The 22,607-nt window shown below is 38.6% G+C and overlaps 1 protein-coding gene across 9 annotated transcripts in view; it reads right to left on the bottom strand.

The window, feature by feature from the left end:
- KCNH7 (potassium voltage-gated channel subfamily H member 7) overlaps positions 1-22,607 on the bottom strand; it is a 336,293-nt gene that overhangs the window by 129,637 nt on the left and 184,049 nt on the right. For all 9 annotated transcript variants that reach the window (XM_060777976.2, XM_060777984.2, XM_060777993.2 and 6 more), the window contains exon 3: positions 2,517-2,672. In XM_060777976.2, the coding sequence (XP_060633959.2) occupies positions 2,517-2,672 (156 nt within the window). The remainder of the gene's footprint in view (positions 1-2,516; positions 2,673-22,607) is intronic.

The raw sequence follows: 22,607 nt of genomic DNA, 5'->3' as shown, positions 1-22,607 counted from the left end.
TGCACCAAAGCAATGATGGTAAACCAGCTTCAAAGCAATGTTTTCAGCCACTTATTTGGCTGCAAATAGCCATAATTGTGGGTTTTCACATCATTCTAATTGGGGGGGGGGGGGGTCTAGTAGGGACATTATGAGCCCCAATGCCTCTCCCCTAAAGCATTCCTCTATTCCCTTAAATAAACGTCAATCTTTCAGGTGCATTCAAATTATATTAAAAATGAAATCAAATGCTGCTTCAGGGGTACTAAAATAGCAAGTCCCTTGGTAAGTGCCCCCAAAATGACAGGAGCACTGGCAGCTGTGATGGGATATTGTTGCCCTCTGGAGCTCTGAAAAGCTGAAAAATGTTTTGTATGAAAGGAGGACAAACACAGGAGAAACAGAATTGTATACACCAGACATTTCTGGTCTGTGACTGAAATAAATGTATTGATTGCATACGTCAGATCTGTGTCACTGAGAGGTAGCTTTCTGGCTTAAAGTCTTGTGTGATCATGGAAAATGCATTAAAGATGAATGCCAATAAAACATTTCCATTCTTTAATAGTTCATTATTGTCTTTTAAAGCCAGTCTACCAGGGTTTTTTTTCAACTGTGCTTATTAGAAGTGACCAAGGATTCTTCAGCTCAAGAATACAGAAGTTTCACATAAAGATAGGGAAAATTCTGAGTAACAGCAAGATTTGAAATTTTCAAAATTCAATCAACTATTGTTTGCATAATAACATTTCAGTTAATAATCCTGCTAAAAAAGCTTCTTTTAGCAAAGATTTTAGAGATTCTGCCTGTTATGTTTTAAGTCTCTTATGCTTGCCATCCCCCTCACTCTCTGTCTGCCTAGAGGGTTTTTAGCAGCATCAGTAGGTTGTAGAGGTTTTCGAAAGAAGGCTGGAGAAGGATAGGCATTCACTGTTGAGTTGCAGAACTGTGTTTGCAATAAACAGTACAAACAATGCAATAGTCAACATTGGAATCAAGAAAGCAAAATAGGAGAACAGGGGCAGAGTAAGATAAGCTTGTTTCAGAAGCTCCCAGAAGAAGTAGTAGTGGTGGAAGTAGTAGTAGTAGTAGTAGTAGTAATAATAATAATAATAATAATAAGTAACTTTGGCCACCAATGTTGGGTATAAGTAAGAGATATAGACATTCCCTGATGCATTATGGAAGATGCCTTTGGGGGGGTCTCTAAAAAGTTCAAAAATGTTCCTGTGTACTTATTCAAGGCTTGCCAGGCCTTGTTATTTCATTCCACAATTTCTCTTATTTTCTATGTGTGGTTTAGGACACTAGTCTTACTCTTTCCATGCTGTTTCTATCTCCAGTCCCAATACTTTTTCTGAAGAAGTGTTGGCAAGGAACACATCTATTTTTTTTAATTGAGCTACACCTCTGTATTGCGTGGGCATGTGCGACTACTACCTCCTGCCAACAAACCCAGTTACAACACACACAGTGTTGGGATGACAAAGGCCACAATGTATTTATTGCTTACAAAAGAGAATCAGGGTTGGCCGCCCTGCATGGGTCCTGGATCCATGATCGGGCAACCCACTGCTAACCAATACAACTTCACCACACCGGGGGGGGGGGGGGGGGGCTGCTGTTACAGAATGGCACAAAACTGGTACGCTGTTACCATCGCACCCCTGGTAAATAATCGGATGTTCCCCCCTCCAATCGGGGGGGGGGGGGGGGGAATAATCCAGACAGATCCAGGGCCCATGTCGCATGCCTGCAAGTTGTGATAAAGTAACAACGCTCAACAAAAAGCACAAAACAGTCAACATTTATGAAGGGTGGGTGGAATGGGACACTGGAAAGGTGTGCCGCTTTGAGTGGTCTCGGGCAGCCTTACGAAGGCTGCCTGAAGCACAGCAGGTGGCCACCCTAGCAAATCGGGGGCAAGCAGATGCCTTCTTCCATTGGTCGGGTACCTGTCCAGGAACTTTTGTGCCACCAAGGGGGCTTCTGAGAAGGAGAAGCCCCTCATCAGCATCATGGTGGACACCCAACCCTGCAACTTCTCTGCCCAGTAAGTCGGGTAAAGCATTTATCCCAGAAGTCCTATAGACAGTTCAAGATACAACCTGTTGGAATTATCACAGCTCATGGCAAAATGGAAGCAAGGAATGTGTGGCCCTCCATATCTTATTGGAATATAGATACCATTAAATGTAGCCAACATAGATGATGGGGGCTGCAATGTAACACCATCTTGGAAGCCAGAGTTTTCCCATGCCTGTGGTAGTATAAGATTGTATCTAAATGCAGACTACAATTGCTCAACATCAACAATTTCTCCACCTTTTATTTTGTTTATTTTCTTGTAATACCAGGGAACTCAAAAGCTTGCAGACTGTTTGGGTAACTATGACTTGCTCCAATAAAGGTCTTATCATAATATGGATTTTGAGATTTTCCAGGGAATGCATTAGGGATCAGACTCCTGTAAATAGAACATATCAATATATTCAATTTCCTCTGCCCCCTTCCATAATAATCATACATGCACTTACGGTTTGTGACTTTGGCTGCCAGGATCTGGTTGAGTTTCTCTGGACATTCTATATTATCCTCATCCGTTACATACTCAAAGCTAATAATAAACATCATGGCCACTCCGTCTTGATTTTTCACTGGGATGATGTGGGTGTTGCAAATGAAGGTAGACCCTAGGGGCAAACAATATAAATAAAAGTTATGAGTAAAATCCTTCTCCATCCCCACCCATTATTACCATAATAATGTTTCAGTGAAAGTGGTAAGAATTCAACAGAAAAAAATACAATTCTTCTCTCTTCTGGCAAATCATGATCTGTATTTTAATTTCAAGAAGCGCTCTTACTCACACCACTGCCAGTCTAATCTTATGCACAAAGAAGTAAAGCTAAGTGAATTCAATATGAATTATTCCTAGGTAAGTGAGTGTAAAATGGTACCCTATTTTCCTTGCCTGCTTTTTTGTTCACTGGATAGCCTTAAGACACATATAATAGCATCATACTGGGATAATATTCAGAGTGAAACACCACCTGCAATTCACCGTCATCACTGAAGTTTACTATAAAAATGCCCCACAATTCAGCAGTATAAAAGTAAAATTTAGGACTAGGCTAAATAGAGCATGCTGCCTCAAAATATATAGCTATCTATTTAGCTCTCTGTGGTGCTATCTGTACATTCTTCCTTAGCTCTGTAGTTTTAACAGACTACTGATGGCTGCTTGTCATGGTGAGGGTTATATATTATTTTCAGCATTACAGGGCCATATGAATTGCTAGGGAACATAAGCATTCCTGACTGATTTGTTGATTTTCCAGAAGTACACGTTTGGCCATCCATGAGGATCAGCAGCAGATTCTTTTCAGCTGTGACACTGATTCTACTAGTTTAGAGATCGCCACAGATGCTCGGTTGGGTGGCTGTTGACTTAAAAAACAACAGCTGGACCTCCAAAAACATATCTCTTTAGGTAGTGTTTACTTGGTTTTTAAAAATTGTTATCTGCTCTATCTTCTGTAGGCTGATCTAAGATATCATGGACATGTACCCGATAAGGTCCACCTTCCTGCGGTTATATCTAATGGTGTCTACTTTCCTAGTCTTAACTTTGCTCTGGTGGGTCAAGAAACCCAGAAGAGATTGGACAGGGGATGGGAGAGTGGGTGGGAGGATACCATACTGGGAGGAGAAAAAGGGAAAGAAATGTCCATCATGCTAGCTGACATCCACTTGCATGACACTGAATGGACCCCATTTAATTTAATGTTGTGTTTTAATCTTCATGTCAGAATGAATGCTGCTTTTACAGATGACTAGTTAGATTTTAAAAGGATGATATATCGCAAATCAGTCAAGCAACCAAATCTATTTTTGAGCAGCATCACAAACAAAAAAACCCCCAAAAAAACCCTGGTAGGCACCATTTAATGTCTCAAATAGGTGCTAAGTCCATATTTATGCCACCATGACTAACTTTTATGGTAGTTGCCAAAATTCTGTACAGCCCATACATTAACCAAAATTCTTCACCAAATCACCTTTCTCTGCTGCACTCATCCAGGACAGCCATTTCTTGGCTGGTGGAAAGCAGGTAGAGTGGCAGAGAAGAATCTAGCCATGTTTTTACACTTTGATAAATAGTAATGTCCTTATCCTCAGGGGCCCAAGAAAGACTTCTCTGAAGTCCTTTCAGATGCCTGTCACAGTGTTCCTCTGCTACTCTCTACAGGTTTTTTTTTTAAAAAAGAATGGAGGATAAGAGATGTTTTGCATCTCTTGATCCAGGATTTTTGCTAGCATTGTTGAGTTGATTTGTTATCTTTGTTTTCTTTGTTATCAACCTTCTTTTCTTCCCCTACCTCAAGAATAATAATTGGATTGAAAGACAGGCTCCTTTTGATATGCCCTGCAAAATGAGAAGGTCTTTAGAACATCACCAGTTTTAGTCAGAATATATAGGCTTATTAAAGATTTCAGTTGGGGCCAGGCAAAATGTCCTGTTAATGATCCAATAACTGGCTTACAAACGTATGTGAGAGAGTGAAAGGAAAAGACAGAGTGAGCCAGAAAGCAGTCGGTTTCTCATCATCCAGATAAAAATTGTGAGAATTATTAGATACTGCATTTCTCTGTTGTTCATTTCATTTTATTAATTACAATGGTCACATATTACAGTGATAAAGTAACTATGTAACCTCAGTGCATCTATAATGCAAAATCATAAATCTTTAAATGCATAAAATATCTTCAAATGCTACATCATTAACCAATAAAGGTCATTTTTGACACTAACGTCTTTGCACTTTTTAGTGCTGTAATAGTAGCCTTTTGTCTTCTTTCCCTGAATTCTTTTCTTCTGTATAAAAACTCACCCAACAGCTAAAAACAAGCAAATAATATTACCTTTCATAAAATGCAAGAAAACATTTTATGTAAAAACAGTTAAGGAAGCGAAAAATTAGGTGCAGTTCAATCACTGAATGAATGGAATATTATTAAAGGAAAAGGATTCCCTTTGACATTAAGTCTAATCGTGTCAAATTCTGGGGGGGGGGGGGGGGGTGGTGCTCATCTCCATTTCTAAGCCAAAGAGCCGGTGTTGTCCGTAGACACCTTCAAGGTCATGTAGCCAGCATGACTGCATGGAACACTGTTATCTTTCCACATTAGCGGTATCAATTGATCTACTCACATTTGCATATTTTCTAATTGCTAGGTTGGCAGAAGCCAGGGCTAACAATGGGAGCTCACCCCATCCTTGGATTTGAACTGCTGACCATCCAATCAGCAAGTTCTGCAGCTTAGTGGTTTAACCCACTGTGCCACCATGGCCCCATGCGGAATATCAGTAGGGCATACAAACATACACACAGCTAACATGTGTCTATGATTGTTCTTGGATGGAGTACAAGGTCTGTAGCCCTTTGTGCAACACCCAGAAGTCCCCTTCTCCTGAAGCTGTCAAGCCCTCAGAGGAGCTGCTGCTACTATTGTTTACCAGTAGGGAAGGGAGCCAGAGGAGAGGCTAAGTACCACTGAAGAGGTGGGGATAGGCATGGGTAGGTTTGGCCATACAATTGTATTTCTATTGAAGATTGTGAAAGCTGCAAACTGAACAAAGCTGTTGAAATAATATTCATGGTGCTGGAAAAAGGCTGACTGCTAACATGACACATAAATTCAACCTGAACTCCATAGAAGCCCAGTTGAGTAAACAGAGGCTGCATCATGAGAAGACATGATTTACATTCATGCAACCACAGTTCTTGGTAAGATAGAAGGCAACAGAAAAAGAGGAAGGCTGCATTCCAGATCATGACGCCGAGTCTGTTTAGTCATGCCGTCTATTTTTACATATGACTGTGAAAGCTGAAAAGTGAAGAATAATGGTAGGAAGAAAATCAACTCATTTGAAATATGGTGCTGCAGGAAAATTGACTGCTAAAACAACACATAAATGAGTCCTGGAGCAAATCAAGTCTGAGCTTTGCCTAGAAGTCAAGATAACTAATCCAAGGCTATCATACTTTGGCCATATCATAAGAAGACACGATTCATTGACAAACACAAATATTTGGTAAGATAGAAGGCAGCAAGAAAAGAGGAAGACTGCATTCCACATAGATAAACACAATCCAGGAAGCCATGACCCTGAGTCTGCAAGATCTGAGCAGGACAGTTTATGATAGAAAGAGTTTGTAGTATCTCATTCGTGGTGTAGCCATAAATCAAAGTTGGCTTGGTTTCAATTAACAAAACAATGAAGGGAGCAGAGAAAGTAAAATAACTCCATAATCTAATCTCTATAAATGATTATGATGTGTTATTAATGCATATCACCAATGTTGCATGGAGACTATAGGGGGTGGGAGGAGGGGGGGGCGAAGAGACTATAGCATATGATCTGTACTTGAAATTGCTGAAATGTACCATATAATGCAGGAATGGGAACCTCCCCTTTAATCTGTTGTTATGTCCAAGCAGTGATCAGAGATAAGCAATAACTAGAGAGCTGCTGTTTTGCTTTTTTAGGTCAGGGAGCTGAGGAAACACCTGAGTAAAATTGTTTATAACTTATCTCTACTCAACTGATGGAGAAATGAACAAATGGAACGAATTACAGCTGGTCTATTGACAGGGTTTTTGGTCTCTTTCCTATAACCTTCGTCATATCTCATTCTGAAATATGCTTTATTTCACATCATAGATAGATAGATAGATAGATAGATAGATAGATAGATATAGACAGAAACACAGAGACCCCTACCTTTCTACTCTTTTTTATATTTTTTTATTATTTTATCATGATTCAATACATTTGTTATACATTGTTTGTTTTGCAGCAGATACATTTTATTCAACACAACCTACCATACTTTAACTTTGGCATGTAGTGTTATTTTTCTACTTATACATATTTTCTAACCCTCACCGCTGTGCTCCCCTCCCTTCCTCTCCTCCCAAGCCACAGCTTTTACATATTATCTGTCCAAAATTTCAATTCTTCTTGTGGAGGTAATTTTCCTTCTTTATTTTTTAATCCTTTCCCAATAAATTTTCTCTATACATCATCAAAATCACTTTGTTTCTATATACCTCTTTTAACTTTTAATATACACGTCAGCTTATTTCCATACTTCTTTACCACTCCTCTATTTGTATATTTATTTCTCCTTTCCAATTCCTTCCTATAAGCAGTCTTGCTATTGTTAATAAATTTGTTATTGCATCTTTATCCTCTTTTTTCAATTGTTTATTATTATATAATGATAATAAGGCTATATAAGGACTTCTTTCTATTTTAATGCTCATTATATCTTCTATTTCTCTAAATACTTTCCCCAAAATTTATTTACATATTTACATTGCCACCACATATGTATATATGTTCCTAATTCTTGACATCCTTTCCAGCAATTTTTAAATAGTTTTTAATTTATATTTGCTATTCTTAATGGTGCTAAGTACCATTTCCATATTAACTTGTAATAATTTTCTGTAACCCATATTGATAAGTTTTTAGATGTCTTTGTCTCCATAATTGTTGCCATTCTGTTTCATTTATTTTTATTCCTAAATCTTCTTCCCAGATCTCCTTGAGGATGTTATTTTTTGTTTTTCCTTCATTTAAATTATTATCTTATATACTTTACTAGTTACTCCTTTCAAATTTTCATGCTCCTCTACAGCCCTTCCATGTTGCATTATTTGTTCAAATTGGTTAAGCTTACTTCCTTTTTTGTTATTTTTCCCCCAATTTTTAAACCATTGTTCTAATTGTATACAATGGAACTATGTCAATTTTAATTCTCTAAATTCTTCCATAATCATTTCCTTCTTCATTCCAACCTTTATCCAATCCCCTATTTTGTCTGTTTTTTCCCTTAACTTTTTATCCATTACTTTTTTAATTTTTTTTTTTTGGAAATTTCTTTTCCATTACAATTGGGGTTATTACTGAACCATCTGTTATTAAAATTCTCCTATATTTGTTCCATACTTCTAATATATTGCTCAACATTGGGTTTCTTATTTCCCTAGTTTCTTTTCTCATAAACTGTTTAAAAAATATATTCCAAATTTCTTCCTCCACTTTTTCCGAATCCTTTCTTAGTCAATCTACTCCCTCTTTTTTTATCATTCCTTCTATAACCAATCTTAATCTGCTCACTTCATAATATTTTTTTAATATTAGGGAGTGCTAATCCTCCCTCTGTCTGCGATCTGTACCATAACTGTTTGTTTAATCTATTTCTTTGACTACCATTACAATATTTATTTATCATTTGTTGCCATCTATTTAGCTCTTCTTCTGTAATTTGAAGTGGCAGCATCCTAAATATAAAATTTCTAACATTGCACTCTATCATATAGCCATGTCAAAGTAAATTATTTTTATTTGATACCTTTACATCAAACTCACTGGCTGCATCATCAAATGCTTGGAAAGAAAGCATCTCAACCATGTTCACTTACTTTCAAATGTTTTCTTTTACAAGTTGTATTTCAACATGGCCATTAGACTGCTTCTGTAGCAGGAGAGATCTATTCCAATAGTAATGTGATTGTGGTAATAAGTACCAAGAGACAGTTTGGCTCCCAGTTGTACTTAGATACATCTGTGAGAGAATTATCTGGCCATAAACACAGGAGGCTGAAACTAATGCAGATGATCTGCAATTTATCCATTCCAACATAGTCATTAGTCATTAATGGAGTTCTTTAAACCTGGTTTCTCAGTGCCAATGGAAAGAAATTTAAACACACTGGAGAACATGTTTCAAATACACTCTTGTTTTGCTCCAAGCTGAAAATTTCCAAATGTGTTGCACAACAATCCCCATCACTGTGAGCCATTGTTGTGCTCGGGATAATGGACACTTTATAATTTAAAATATTCAGAGACTGCTGGCTTGTGGAAGGATGCTCTGATCTAATATAGATCCACATGATATATCATTCGTCTTAAAAAGAGCATTTTCTCCCCTTTTGTGTTGTATTTATGACAGTACAAATTGTGCATAAAATCCAACAGGCCTTCCTTTTCAAATCTTGCAACTGTGCTTCAGTCCATTTAATAAACCAGTTTATCTGTGACACTTGCCACAGTTTCCATGGGAACAAACAGAACAACTTTAGTAAACAGAAAATAAGCAATTTAAGAGTCTTCAATTTGTGCTAAAAATAGAAATGCTGCAGGCCACATGCTGAAATTGAGACTGGTTAATCAGAGAACTGGAGAAGGGAGCTAGACAGTGCCGTTGTGTTTTCAGTTAATTAACCCAAATACATATTGACTGTAAAGACTTCAGAATGATATTCCCTGATTCATTGTGGAAAAACCATTGTCACCATGCAGAGAGAAGCCCTGGGCATGAATTCTGCAGCCCTTCGTGTGGCTTTTCTAGGCTGTCATGCAAATGTGAGAGATGGAATGTGGAAGAGAGACACATTTTGAGCACTCTGCTGAACCTGTTATTACGGTCGTAGAAACAAAGGACTCTTTTCACCCTCTCTGGGCTTTATTTGAACATAAACTGGGATGTTGGAACAAAATTCAGAGATACCCATTCACTTTTTAACCTACTGCTGAATATGGAGATGTGGGGACTACATCTTGTCCTGCATTTGAGTAGCCCTCTTTTAGGATGAACCCTCAGACATACCAAGAGCCTCCTTTAACTTACAACAGGATAGATTAAACACTTACACTTCACTACAAAATTAAAGGAAGTGCATATGCATGAAGGACAAAAGAGAAGGTACATTGGGGGAAAGGGGGCATACACAATTTTGTATCTATAGATGGCACTTTAAGAAATAATTGCTATAATTTTAATAGAAATATGGAAACCATGGCTCTATGGATAATATTCTGACCAGGTGTACTTGTCCTAGGTGCTAACTCTTGATGGGTAATATGAAGGATCCTAAGTTAGTTTTTATCTGTTAACCCAGGCTTTGACTGGAATAGACTGCTTATTGACAGGGGTCGGACTGGATGGCCCACAAGGTCTCTTCCAACTCTATGATTCTAGATGAAACTTTCAAATTTATTTATCGTGTCAGTATCAACCAGACAATTGTATTACATTTTTAACAATTTTTTAACAAACAGACAAAACAGAGTTTGCAAGCTTGGTAGTTGATTAAATGTCCTTTGACCAGTAGCTGGCCACTTGGAGTGCCTCTGGTGTTGCATACTTTCAAATGGAGTGACGCCTTCTGTAAAATAAGGCACACGAACACAGTGAGTCCCATGCTAGTGGGACAATGACTCCACTCTGGATTTTGCATAACTTTATAGGAGTTATTTAAGATTGTGAAACTAGTTTTAAGCATGTTCAACACTTTAGATTGCTCCTTTAAATGCAGACCAAACATGAGTTAATTTACTGCCTGACTAAGAAAGGAACCAGTAGTGGTCACTGGGCCTGTCAATAACAACCAGCAAGAGGATAAGGCTCTGTCATTTCAACAATGAAGATTTTCAAATCCAAACAAGTTGAAATTTGAAAACTTGAGAAGACTCAAGAAATTTGGTTGAATACTTCATGACTTTCAGCTTATCTCACAGATGGACAACTGTGACATATAGATTTTCTTTGGATTGTAGCTCCAATAACACCTCATACTGTTGCCCATGCAAGCTAAGGTTGACTGAAGTTAGAAGATGAAAATACCTGGAGTGTCCCAGTTGCCCATGCCTGGCTTAACACCTGCCCTGTAATCTGTTATAGAATCTCAGATATTTTCTTCTGAAACCTCTTAAACCAGCTGTCATTCTGGCATACTTGAAAAATATCCACATTTACAGTTTAACACTTCCTACACTTCCATCTGATGGCTCAGTAATTTTTATTTAATCCAACAAATATGTCTAAATGTGACAGAAGAACAAATGGAGCAGTTCTTGGCAAAACAAAGTAAAACTGAGACATTGAGGAGTGCCATAATCAGTTCAATCTGCAAGATGAATTTGGATACCAGCATAAACTAGATCTTAGGCTGTTGTCAGACATCACAGGAACACAGTTATCTATGCAGAAGGACTGTTTCATGCCACCACAATTTCAACTATATCCAAACCCTGGCCAAGATTGAGCATTGGGAGATGTGTATCTGTCACACATTGACTTTATTGCTATGTTTCCCAATGTTATGCCACCAAAAACCAATCTGAATTTTGATATGACCTGTGGATAATTTGATGGTCATTCTGGGGAGAGTGGAAAAATGCCAGCACCACCTGAAAGCACCAGCTGCCCCAGGGTGCCACTGCCATCATTTTCCAACCTAAGCGTTCAAAATGCCATTTCTACTCAGAGAAGGGCAAGGTTCATTTTGATATAAAGTACAGCATTAACACTGATCAAAAAGGACCATCTCCCTCAGTGAGTTGAGTAGAGTGGAAGAACCTAAAATAAGCATTGAGCTCCTCTACTCTCTTTGCTGTAGTGCCACGCTTGGCCTTTATGAATGTTGTGGTGGGGAAATGATGGTGGCAGTAACAGCTCTTTAGCACTTCCCCTCAAAGCAGCCCTGAGAAAGTAAAGGGGGTTGAACTAAGCGACTGCCATTTTGACACTCTGCTCATAAAGGGGATAGTTTTGTGGGTACTCACACTGACCCATGGAGAAGTTCACCTAGCTTTTTGGGTTGGTTTTTTAACTACAAGTTTAGACTTATATGTGGGAATATGAAGGAGGTCTCCAGCTATTTTCCTCTAGATAAATATACTTCAACTTCCAGAGTTGTGATAGAGGGCATAAAGATTGGTTTACTGTGAGATTTTGGGCTGTATGGCCATGTTTTAATAGCATTCCCTTTTAATGTTTCACCTGCACCTGTGGCTGGCATTTTCAGAGGTTCTGTTGGCAGTGAGGCAAGTGGAGTGTGTATATATATCTGTGAAACGTCCAGAGTGAAGAAAGAACCCTTGTCTGTTTAAGGCAAGTGTGAATGTTGTAATTAGGAAGCTTGAATTAGCATTTGAGTAGCCATGAAGTTTACAAAGTCAATCAGTGGGGGTATCTGCATAGAGATAGCCTGGCCTTTGTTGCCTGGCTGCATCCTCTGTTTGGGAGGTGTTAACTGGCCCTTGATTGCTTGTTGTCTAGAGTTCTCCTATTTCTGAGTGGTTTCATTATTTACTGTCTTGATTCTAGTGTTTTTTTTAATACTGGTAACCAAATTTCATTCATTTTCATGGTTTCCCCCTTTCTGTTGAAATTGTTCATGTGTTCAATGCCTTCCCTGTGTAGTCTGACATGATGGTTGTCAGAGTGGTCCAGAATTTCTGTGTTCTCAAGTAATATTTTGTGTCCAGATTGGTTCATCATGCACTCTGCTATAGCTGACTTCTCTAGTTGAATTAGTCTACAGTGCTTTTCATGCTCTTTGATTCGTGTCTGTGTGCTGCAGTTGGGTTCCTATGTAGACTGGATGGCATACAGTAGACTTCTGCAGAGGTTAGATGAACCCTCTTATCCTTTGCTGAACGTAGCATTTGTTGAATTTTCTGAAGAGGTCAGAATCAGATGCGGGCGAAATGTTAGAAGAGAATGCTTCTGGAATATGGCCATGTCGCCTGAAAACTCACAGCAACCCAGTGATTCCAGACATGAAATCCTTTGATAACTCAGAGATTTCCATGGAGGTATTCTGTCAGAGCAAAAATAGCATTGTTTTTATTTTATGTTTTTTTTTTACTCTTATCCTGCACCCCTAACCCCAGAGAATGTGAAAGTTTGTTTGAAATTCAAAAACCAGATGCCAGCCCCTGCTTTAGGTTGCAAACAAAGGTATACTCTCTTGGAAATATCTCCAAGTGAATTTTTAGACACAGGTAGGATTGCAATGTGAATGAGGACAGCATGTGATCAAGAACAATAACAAAAGGGCTGTTTAATTGAATGACTAAAATGCTTGCCTGTCTGAATTCTCAATTATTCTGAGGTAAAATACACATTAAATGCTTAATTATTAACAATTGTAGCCATTAATAAATGCTCTTTACTATTAATAAAAAGGCAGAAACAAAAAGCCATGCTGTACTAAGTGCTGATATAGAAGGGGAAAAAGAGGACACAAGCCTTACACAAACCAAATGGTCTTACATAATATTTGCTAATAGTTTGGGCTCATTAATGTTATATGCAGCTGGGTGTCCAACTTAACACCACAGAAGCATATTAAGTGGAATTTAATTCTGGTGCAGAAGTGGGAGAACAACAATAATATTAAAACCTCAAGAGGAAGAGATGAACAACTTAATGTGAAAACCAAAACTTAAAATAGGGTTTAGGGATTTTTTTTTTTTTACGTAGGACAAATCCAAACAGACTATAGACTTTCAGTAATGGTGACTACTGTGGCTCCTTTCGGCAGGGGAGGAGAGAGAAGTGTACTTTTTGTGTTAAATCAACATAGCTACTTTTGCTACTCCTCATTACTTTTCAGGAGAGTTCCCTTTTCTGGCCTCTGTCTCATATGGTATTTATATCATTTTTCTTAAAAGGGAGTGATTAGGGGTTTGGAGAGATGAGGAGTCTGATATGATTGATAGTTCTCTCCATGGGAAGGAGGAGGAAAGATATTTATTTTTTCAAAGATTCCTAGTTCTACGAAGCTCTGTGCAGTATAATCCAATCCAATTCGTTAGTTGAAACCCCAATGGTTTATGTGGAAATTACTCACTCCTGTACTCATAAAGGACGTGCCATTGTGGAAGGTACATTGGACCAGGGCCATGAAGACAGATTACCCTGGATGCTCCCATCAGTATCCCCCTTTCCCTAAGAGCTTGCCAGCAGACATATTCTATTCTCCAAAGTTGTGGTGCAATGGCCTACTATAATCCAGCTTCAGGATGCAGAGTGAACTAACACATGTGTGTTCTAGTGAGGTAGAGAGGCTGCACACACAAACGTTAGGCAGAAATGTGGCCACTTCTGCTGAAAATGTCCCTTCCTTGGAACAGCTGTGGTTCAACAACCAAAGGTCCATTTTAAAGGGATAATGAAAAGGGTGTGCTGGTATCTATATATTACTGAAATCATGACTGATGAATATGAAGCTTATGTTGTACAACAGGCAAATTTAGAAGCAGAAATATGAGGCACTGGTGGGATGTCTTTAATTTTGTATGGAGTCTCTGAATGTTAGAACTGGATAAGGAAAACCAGGGCTGACCCTTCCTATAGACAGGGCAAAGCTATTGCTTCAATTGGGGTGGGTGGACTTCATCAGGAACAATTAGCTATTAACCAGAACAGAACTGGGTTTCCTGCAGTGCTTTGTCTCAAATGCAGATGCCATCCCTGCTACTAGTGTTGCAATTAGACTAAAATACCAGCCTAGTACATGAGGTGACAGTGCCATCTTCTACTTCATGATCTCTTTCAGGAAAAATGTCTTACCCATACAGGAAACCCACCTACATTAGCTGCTTCCCTGGGGAAGAATGTATGAATGGGGTACTCATTTCTAGCGTGATGTATCACTATACCTTGAACTAACTTGATTGGTCAGGTATATATGGAAGCATCCATAAAATTTGTAAAGATATAACCTTAGAGCAAATCAATCCTGAACTTTCTTTAGAGGCCAAGATGACTAAACTGAAGCTGTCATGCTTTGACTATATTATGAGAAGGCATGACTCACTAGAAAAGACAACACTTGGGAAAGGAGAAGGCAGTTGGAAAAGAGGAATAACACATCCCAAATTGATAGATTCAATCAAGAAAGCCACAGCCCTGAGTCTGCAATATCTGAGTTGAGCTGCTGAGGGCAGGATGACTTGGAGGTCTCTCACTCATAAGGTTGCCATAAGTTGAAGACAACTTGACATCAGTTGACAACAAAGCACCACAAAGTGTCACACAACAGTTGTTAGAGTCTATTGTGGTTTCTGAATAGGCCTGGGCATCTCTCTCTTTTTTCCCCTGCTGCTAAGCCCACTGCAAAAATTAGCTGCTATTATTTATAATTAAATGCATAAACACGGCAAGCTCCTTTTCTACTATTCCATTCCATAAAAACTGTTGAGATCATTCTGTTTAATTTTCCATTCTCCCCTCGTATAGAAGATAAGCTGCAGTTTGATATCAGCAGCAGATTTCATTAACACTGTCCTATCTTTATCATCAAGGCTGTTGATTAATATTGATTAAAATGGCTCCCAGGATTTGAGTTTTGCACAAACTTCATGAACAGCTTCTCACAAACAGCTTTCTCTCTATCTTTCAGTAAACTGCTGTGCTTTTTTTCTTGATGCTCTCCCCCCCTTCTTATTAAACTTGTTTAATTAATCTACCCTTTCTTCTCTCTCCAACTTTGCAGCCTCCCAGATGGCACAGTATCAACTCTGCTATCAACATACTGTGTTATCTGGGTTATCTTCTTAGTCAATTCAGCTTAAATTTCAATTGGGTAAAACTTTACTTCTGGTGTCTTTCACTGGGATGGGCAAAAATGCAGTTCAGAATTCATTGGTAGATACCCCTGGGTTACTTGAAGTAGTTTACCAGATACTTCAGACATTTAACTACAAACTGGAACTTGGCAAAGTTACTTTTTAAACGATTCCTCCTAGAATCCCTTAGTAATATGTTCAGTTTTGAAGATCCATAATCCTTGGCATTCTGGGAGCTGTAGTCTAAAAATCTAACAGCCTCTCTCTCCTGACTGATTTCTGGTGTTGAATTGAAAAGAAAATAATTAAAAAACAAACAGTGGACTTTAGTGCAAACATGCCAAGAACATTCTTCTAGCAACAAACCAAAACTCCTTGCCAAAACTGCACTCAAATGTAACAACAACAACAACAGCAGCAGCAGGTTGCTGTGAATTTTCCCGATTAACAACACCAATAATAACAGTATTTCAAATATATGTCACTTCGGGTTTTCTAAACTTATCTTACCTGTGATAATTTGTACAACAGTTTTCAAGGACTTATCAGACTTGACAAATCCAGGATCATTTATCTTTTCAGGCTCATTACAGGGTTAAGTTAATTGTTGACTATTGCCCATTGCATCAGTCAGAGAAAAATGCCAACATTTATGGATGGGCTTCCATCCACAGACACAAGTAAATCCTTTTAATGCATCCAACTATGTTGCCTTTTTTAGCAGCAAGTAGCATCAAATCTTGTATTGGTGCACGTTTGTTAACTAAAGCACAGTGTCTTCCCCTCAACCCTTTTGCAATGACACAATGACAACAAAACCTTTGAAATCCAAATTTTGCCATTTTAGTGCATCCAGTGTTAATAGGTAAGGAACTTGCACATCAATGTACTCCCATTCAGGAATACTGAAATGAAAGGAAGCAATTAGTGTACAACCTGATTAGTTCTACCAGCATCTGTTGTTTGTATTTCTGGTTTATACATACAGTATATATTTCTAGGGCAACTATCTTTACAGCAGTAAAGCCAGAGCACCTGGAGTTAAATAATATGAAAATGGTCTGCAACAAAAACAGCAGCTGAACTAAGTTGTGGACCAGCTCCGTCCTTTCCTTAAATAGTTCAACATCTAAGTTTCATGCATGAAACAGATGTTTGGAATTCACCTCCAGTCAATTATAACTAAACAGATTTTTTTGCTAATGCAGTTATTCTGTCATTTTTCTGGTTTGTCTTGCTAGTATAAGGCATGGGCATAGGGCATTCTGGACTAGTCCTAGGTCTTCCTTTACTATTGGTTTCAGGAGAAGGTGCTGCTGGAGGGAGGACTCGACACTTATCCTTGTTATAAGATCATAAGTGAGTTAGCAATGTGAAATTAAAGCTGGCCAAAAAGCACAAAAACAAAAAACGTGCCACTGGTCAAAGGATCTCACTGTCCAAGTAGAGGAGGCCAGTTTGACTAGATCAGTGATTCCAATCTGTGGTCTATGGACTACCAGTAGTCCCTAAGAATGAAAATATGATCCACGGCCTCATCATTATTACATTGTTGCCTCGAAACCACACGGCGACGAGTGCAACTGGATTTGTGAAACCCTCTTATAGTGCTGAGGCAATGGGGATGTCAGGAGGGGAGAGGCTGACTGCCCAACAAAAGATTACTAACACCACATCAGCTCTAAATTATTAAATATGGTTTTCTGTGAGTAAGCAGATGGTGACTACTGGATGGCATATGTTCTGTATCAGAAACTAGAGCTGATGTGATCTATCTAATGCAATTCTCTGAATCAGCACCCCAAATAATCAAACCAAATCTAAAGCTGACTAAAAACTGATTCATAATCCTTTTGATACTAATGTTGGAGAGTGTTCCATAGTCAAAGTGGCCCTTGGCCAAAAAAAGGTTGGGAACCAAAGGGCATAACATGCCGGAACTGGTCCAGGAATATCTCCAATCGGTTAGAGATATTCCTGGACCAGTTCTGGCACGTTATGCCCTTTGTGGCTGGGAGTGCCCTTTCCATACAGAGTCATGCTCCATAGTCAGGCACATATAAAATATACATCACATCTGTACTAACACAACACATTAGAATATTAAGAGCTCATGTAGAGACAAAAGTGAGTTTTTTCTTCTGTGATGCGACTCATTCATAGCCCCAAGAACTTCCAAGTTGTTTGTTTATTTTTCATTTGCAGTTGAATGATTTTCTATTTCAGCAAGAGATAGCATTTGTTGTTATTTAAGTTGTAATTTATGGTATAATTTAGCCTTTCAGATCGCCGTGCCACCAGCTCTTCCCCATGGATTGTATGTTTATTTGTTTGATAAACAAACACACAGTTAACATAAAAGCACCAAAATAATCCAGAGAATCAGAGCAAAGTATACATGTTTGTACCTACATTTGTGAGGTTTTTAATATATTGCTAAATGCTTTCAGGGGACCCGGGCCTCAGAAAGTGATACAGAAATCTAAATAAATAAATAAAATGTTCAGCGACATATATTAATTAGTGTGTGTGTTAGGGGTGGGAGGTTGGCATTCTGGTACCTTCAATATGAACATATAGAGTTTTACATGCATATATTTTTTTCATATATTGAAAACAATGTGATATGCATCTTGTATAGTTCTAGGTGGCAAACAGTAACAGTACAGTATTCATATCAACTGCAGAAGTATTTTGTACCTTGGAACTAGTCCTGAACTGAAAAATGAAGCATTGAGACTTTTGAATGCAATCATCCCGTCCTTGTCCAATGGACTTAGATGTTCATAAGTTTCTTCTTTTAAAGGCACAATCACCAGTAATTGGTGATAGTGGGTCAATTACTTTTAAGAGTGGGAATCATGTGGCCCTCCATAAGGCGTTGGACTGTAATTCTCAGGATTCCTCATCACAGAGAGAAGGGCAGAGGCCTTCCCAATAGTTAATGCTTGGATGGCAGAATGAGTGGCAAGGCACATCAATCCATCCGGTCACTATCTTCCCTATGAACAGATTTCATTTCTTTTAAAATTATGCCCATTGCTTTTAAGGACTTTATTGTACAAGAGAGGCAAACTGGTATTGCAAACAGACCATTATATTTGGTGATGATTCCTATTATGTAGTGCAGTCCCAAAATGGCAAGCATACATGACCACACAAATATTTGTATAAGTGTGGTTCCCCACTCACATCCCCATGTTGCATTTCCTCACTTTTGTCAGTGGGCAAATAGCCACCATAAGGAAGCCTTTTGAAATCTTGACTCAACACATAACTCCTGGGATGGGCTGCTTAATCACAGCACACCAGTAGCAGGGGAATGTGTTTCGATTTCACCGTTCAAGCTCTGTTGGATTGAAAACGCCTCATGGGGACAACGGCTATGCTGCTCACGTCCTTCTTAAACTAGAGGAAGATGAATCCTGAGACCATCTTTTTCTTTCTTCACAAAAGAAGCCCTGAAAATAGCTGGTGCATTGAAATGCATGACATTTATGCATTTATATCTTGCTGCAACATTTAAGGGGTGGGGGGTGGGAAGGAAGGTGCCAATGGGTTTGCACTGGAAAAATAGGAAGAGAGTATGTATACATTGGACTGGGTTTTTATTAGAGAATTTAACAAATCATTAAATGGCACATCTCACCCTTGCCTCCTCCCTTCCTTTCAACCTCTGCATCAAATAGACATTCAGCCTGTCAGTACAGTTGTTGCTAATGCTTATCCACTTGATCTACTAGACTGCTATAGGGTTTCCAGGGCATTTTGTGGTCACAATTGAAGAGGAAGATGAATAGACCTACCACAGAAAGAAAGGAAAGAGATTACCCCCTCCCAGGTGTACCCCAACACAACGTGTACTGTTAGTTTTGTTCTCACTTCACTTCTAAAGCTCTTTCAACATAAATATCATTCAACCCTGCCCATTGTGCCTCATATAATATCTGCACAGACATAATAATTGCTAAGATGGTGATTACGTTTCAGTAGTCACACTTAATATTTCTATACAGTACTTAATAAATCTGTTCAGTGTACTCAAGTATATCATATTTATGGCAGCCTTTAGTTGTAGGTCCACCTTGTGAGTCCTCTACTAGGAGGTCTATAGGACTCCACTATAGTAGTTGTTTTGCCCCTAATGCACTGTTTATAAGGAGAATGTCTTAGGGCCCTTCCAAACAGGCCCTAGATCCCAGGATCTGATCCCAGGTTTTCTGTTTATATCAGATTATCTGGCAATGCACTCATATAATTCAGTTTAAAGCAGAAAACCTGGGATCAGATCCTGGGATATAGGGCCTGTCTGGAAGGGCCCTTAACCTTGTTGAGAACAGATTGGGGTGGCAAGATGAATGTTTAACAAGAATGTAGTAATAACAAAGTTCCAAATCCTGACTCCTTCTAAGGACAACTAATGAAAAGTCTTTATAGGAGAGGATAGAAGTCTTGCTTATTTTGTTCTGTCTTGTGCTTCTTCTTTCTTGTTATTCGCTCATCTGTCTCTTGTAAAGAGCTCCAATATAATGTGCCTAATGGTCCTTTCTCCAGCTCCTTCAACCTTTCTTGCACAAATGGCTTCAAGGGTGTAGCTAGGTCTAGCTGGAAGGCTCCACCCCTGGGCAGGCCTTAAATTAGGAAAGGGGCCAACTTTGTATCACTCCCACAACAACGATATACAATGCAGGCTACACCTTTCTAACTGGGAAAGGGAATAGGGAAAGGCTCTGCGGTGGTATAAGAGTCATAAATACCTTTATGACTTCAGATCCCAGAATCCCTGACCTTGCTTCTGGGAATTAAAGTCCAAAACATTTAGAGGGTAAAATTTGGAATCCACTGCTCTTCAGTGTCTGGACCAAAGAAGCATCTCTCCAATGAAAGACAATGAAAAATTGGTGAGAGAGAATGGACAAGGGAGGGAAGTGGGTTCAACATACCTGTTCTATGTGGGTGTCCATTACCTGTCTAAATTAATTGTAATCTGCCTAGAAAAACTTGGAGAGAGTGCACAAAAAATAAGATAATAAATAAAGGTTTTCTTCAAAACAATTACAGGAAAGAGTCCTTCCACATAGTCCTATATCCCTGAACATCAAAGCAGGAAATCCCACATTATCTGAATTTAGACTCAGATAACCCAATTCAAAGCAGATATTGTGGAATTTTCTGCCTCGATATTTTGGGATATAGGGCTGTGTGGAAGGGCCCTGAGATAGTGTGGCTTCCTTGTGCATACAATTCAATCCTATAATGCAGTATAATTCTATTCCTTTCCTCCTTCAATATCCGTTGTATAGTAATGTTGTTTTGCAGAGTGACATAAGTCAGGAAGATCTGCTCTTGCCTTACAGAGCATGGGAAATCCATGTTCAAATCTGAAGTGACTGGGTGATAGAGGGCCAATTAGTCTCTTTTAGATTTATTGTGAAGATAAATGAGGATAGTATTGTGTCCAGCCTTGAGATAACTGGTGAGAAGGATAGAAATGTACCTACCATAATACATAAATAAGTTGTGCCATGATCACTAAACCCAGCAGTCTTCTATCTTCTGAAAAAGACACAAACAGGGTGAGAGACTATCATACTCAGGTTGTGTTCATCCAACCTGGGGCTATGGCCATATTACCTTTCTCAGACCTTGAGACTGAGTTGTCAGAAATGTCTTTAAACTCAGACCTTAAAGATGATAGCAATTGCAGAATAGGATCAGAAAAAGAGGTGGGGTTTTGAAAAGAAAAGTCAATTCCTACAAAGAGTTGAGGTCAAGTGAAGTTCATCTTTGCATTAGCCTCAATAGGATGAGAGTTACAACCAATGGAAATTGCTTCCCATCTTGTGATTTAGTGACTCCCCCAATGAAGAGTCATGAGTAGCAGAGAGATTTCCCATACGACCTTGCCTGCATGTCAGTTGTCACTTCCCTTGTAAGCCCCAAGATCAAGAAAACAGGATTAGGTCTTGCCATCCAAACAGTAATAGCCCAAGAGAAAATAAAGATACAGGGGAGAAGATCAAGACACAGCATGTGGACCATTCATTCACACACACCTGGCCTTGATCACAGTTTGGTTTGAGGAACATGGCAATGAACTAGAGCTTGGGGAAGTTTCCTTTTATACCACAACACCCAGAATCCCACGCCAGCCAAGCTGTCTGGGGGGTATTCTGGGAATTTCAGTCCAAAAAAGGAACTCTTTTAAGCACTGGAGTGAAGCAACAGATTTCAAACTTACTCTAGATTACAAATGATATTTTAAAATATACAGGTTTTTTTGGAGGTGTAGCAGATCTTGGGAGACATTTTTGTACATATGGTGGGAGTATACACCTGTCCAAAAATGTTGGAAGGACATTTTGGACTATGTTAAGAATACTGTCGGGTGTGAAATACTGTTATCTCCTTTAATATATATCTCTTTATGTAACAGCTAAGAACATAACACTCTGGATGTAAATCATGGGTTAGAATATCACTGACAAAATTAGGGAAAGTTCAAAAAGAAAACTTCTAATAATAAAGGTACAGCTATGGACTTTAGAAGAAAGAGATCCTCCTAACTCCCCAGTGGAAGTGGTGTCTATGTATGCGTGTGATATTCAGGGATGGCACAATTAAAGGTTGTTTGTTTGTTTGTTGTTGTTGTTGTTGTTAATTTATTATTATTTATTTATTTACTGCATTTGTAGACCGCCGTTCTCAGCCCTAGGGCGACTCATGGCGGTGTACAACATATAAAAAACAATTTATAATAAAGGCAATATCACAAACAACAATAACATCACTATTAATAATACAATTACACTAATAATAATATTATTAGTGTAATTGTATTATATACAATAACAACTAATAATTAATAATACCCTGCTTCATTTGTCTTTCAGGAGACTCAAAGCAGGTTAACATAAAATATACAAATATGCAAACATTAAAACAGAATTAAATATAAACAGTATTTTTAAAATCCCAGTTAAAAACCATTAGAATCATAGAATTGAAAGAGCTCTCATGGGCCATCCAGTCCAACTCCCTGCCAAGAAGCAGGAAAATTGCATTCAAAGCACCCCCGACAGATGGCCATTAAAACATGTTCAAAATTAAAAACCACGGCAACCCCTGACTAGATCTTAAACACCTTAATCTTTGAAGACCTGTCTGAATAAAAATGATTTAGTCT

This window comes from Anolis sagrei, chromosome 1 (genome assembly GCF_037176765.1).
Source record: "Anolis sagrei isolate rAnoSag1 chromosome 1, rAnoSag1.mat, whole genome shotgun sequence".
In the NCBI taxonomy this organism is placed as follows: Eukaryota; Metazoa; Chordata; class Lepidosauria; order Squamata; family Dactyloidae; genus Anolis; species Anolis sagrei.
This window is presented reverse-complemented; position numbering and strand designations above follow the sequence as displayed.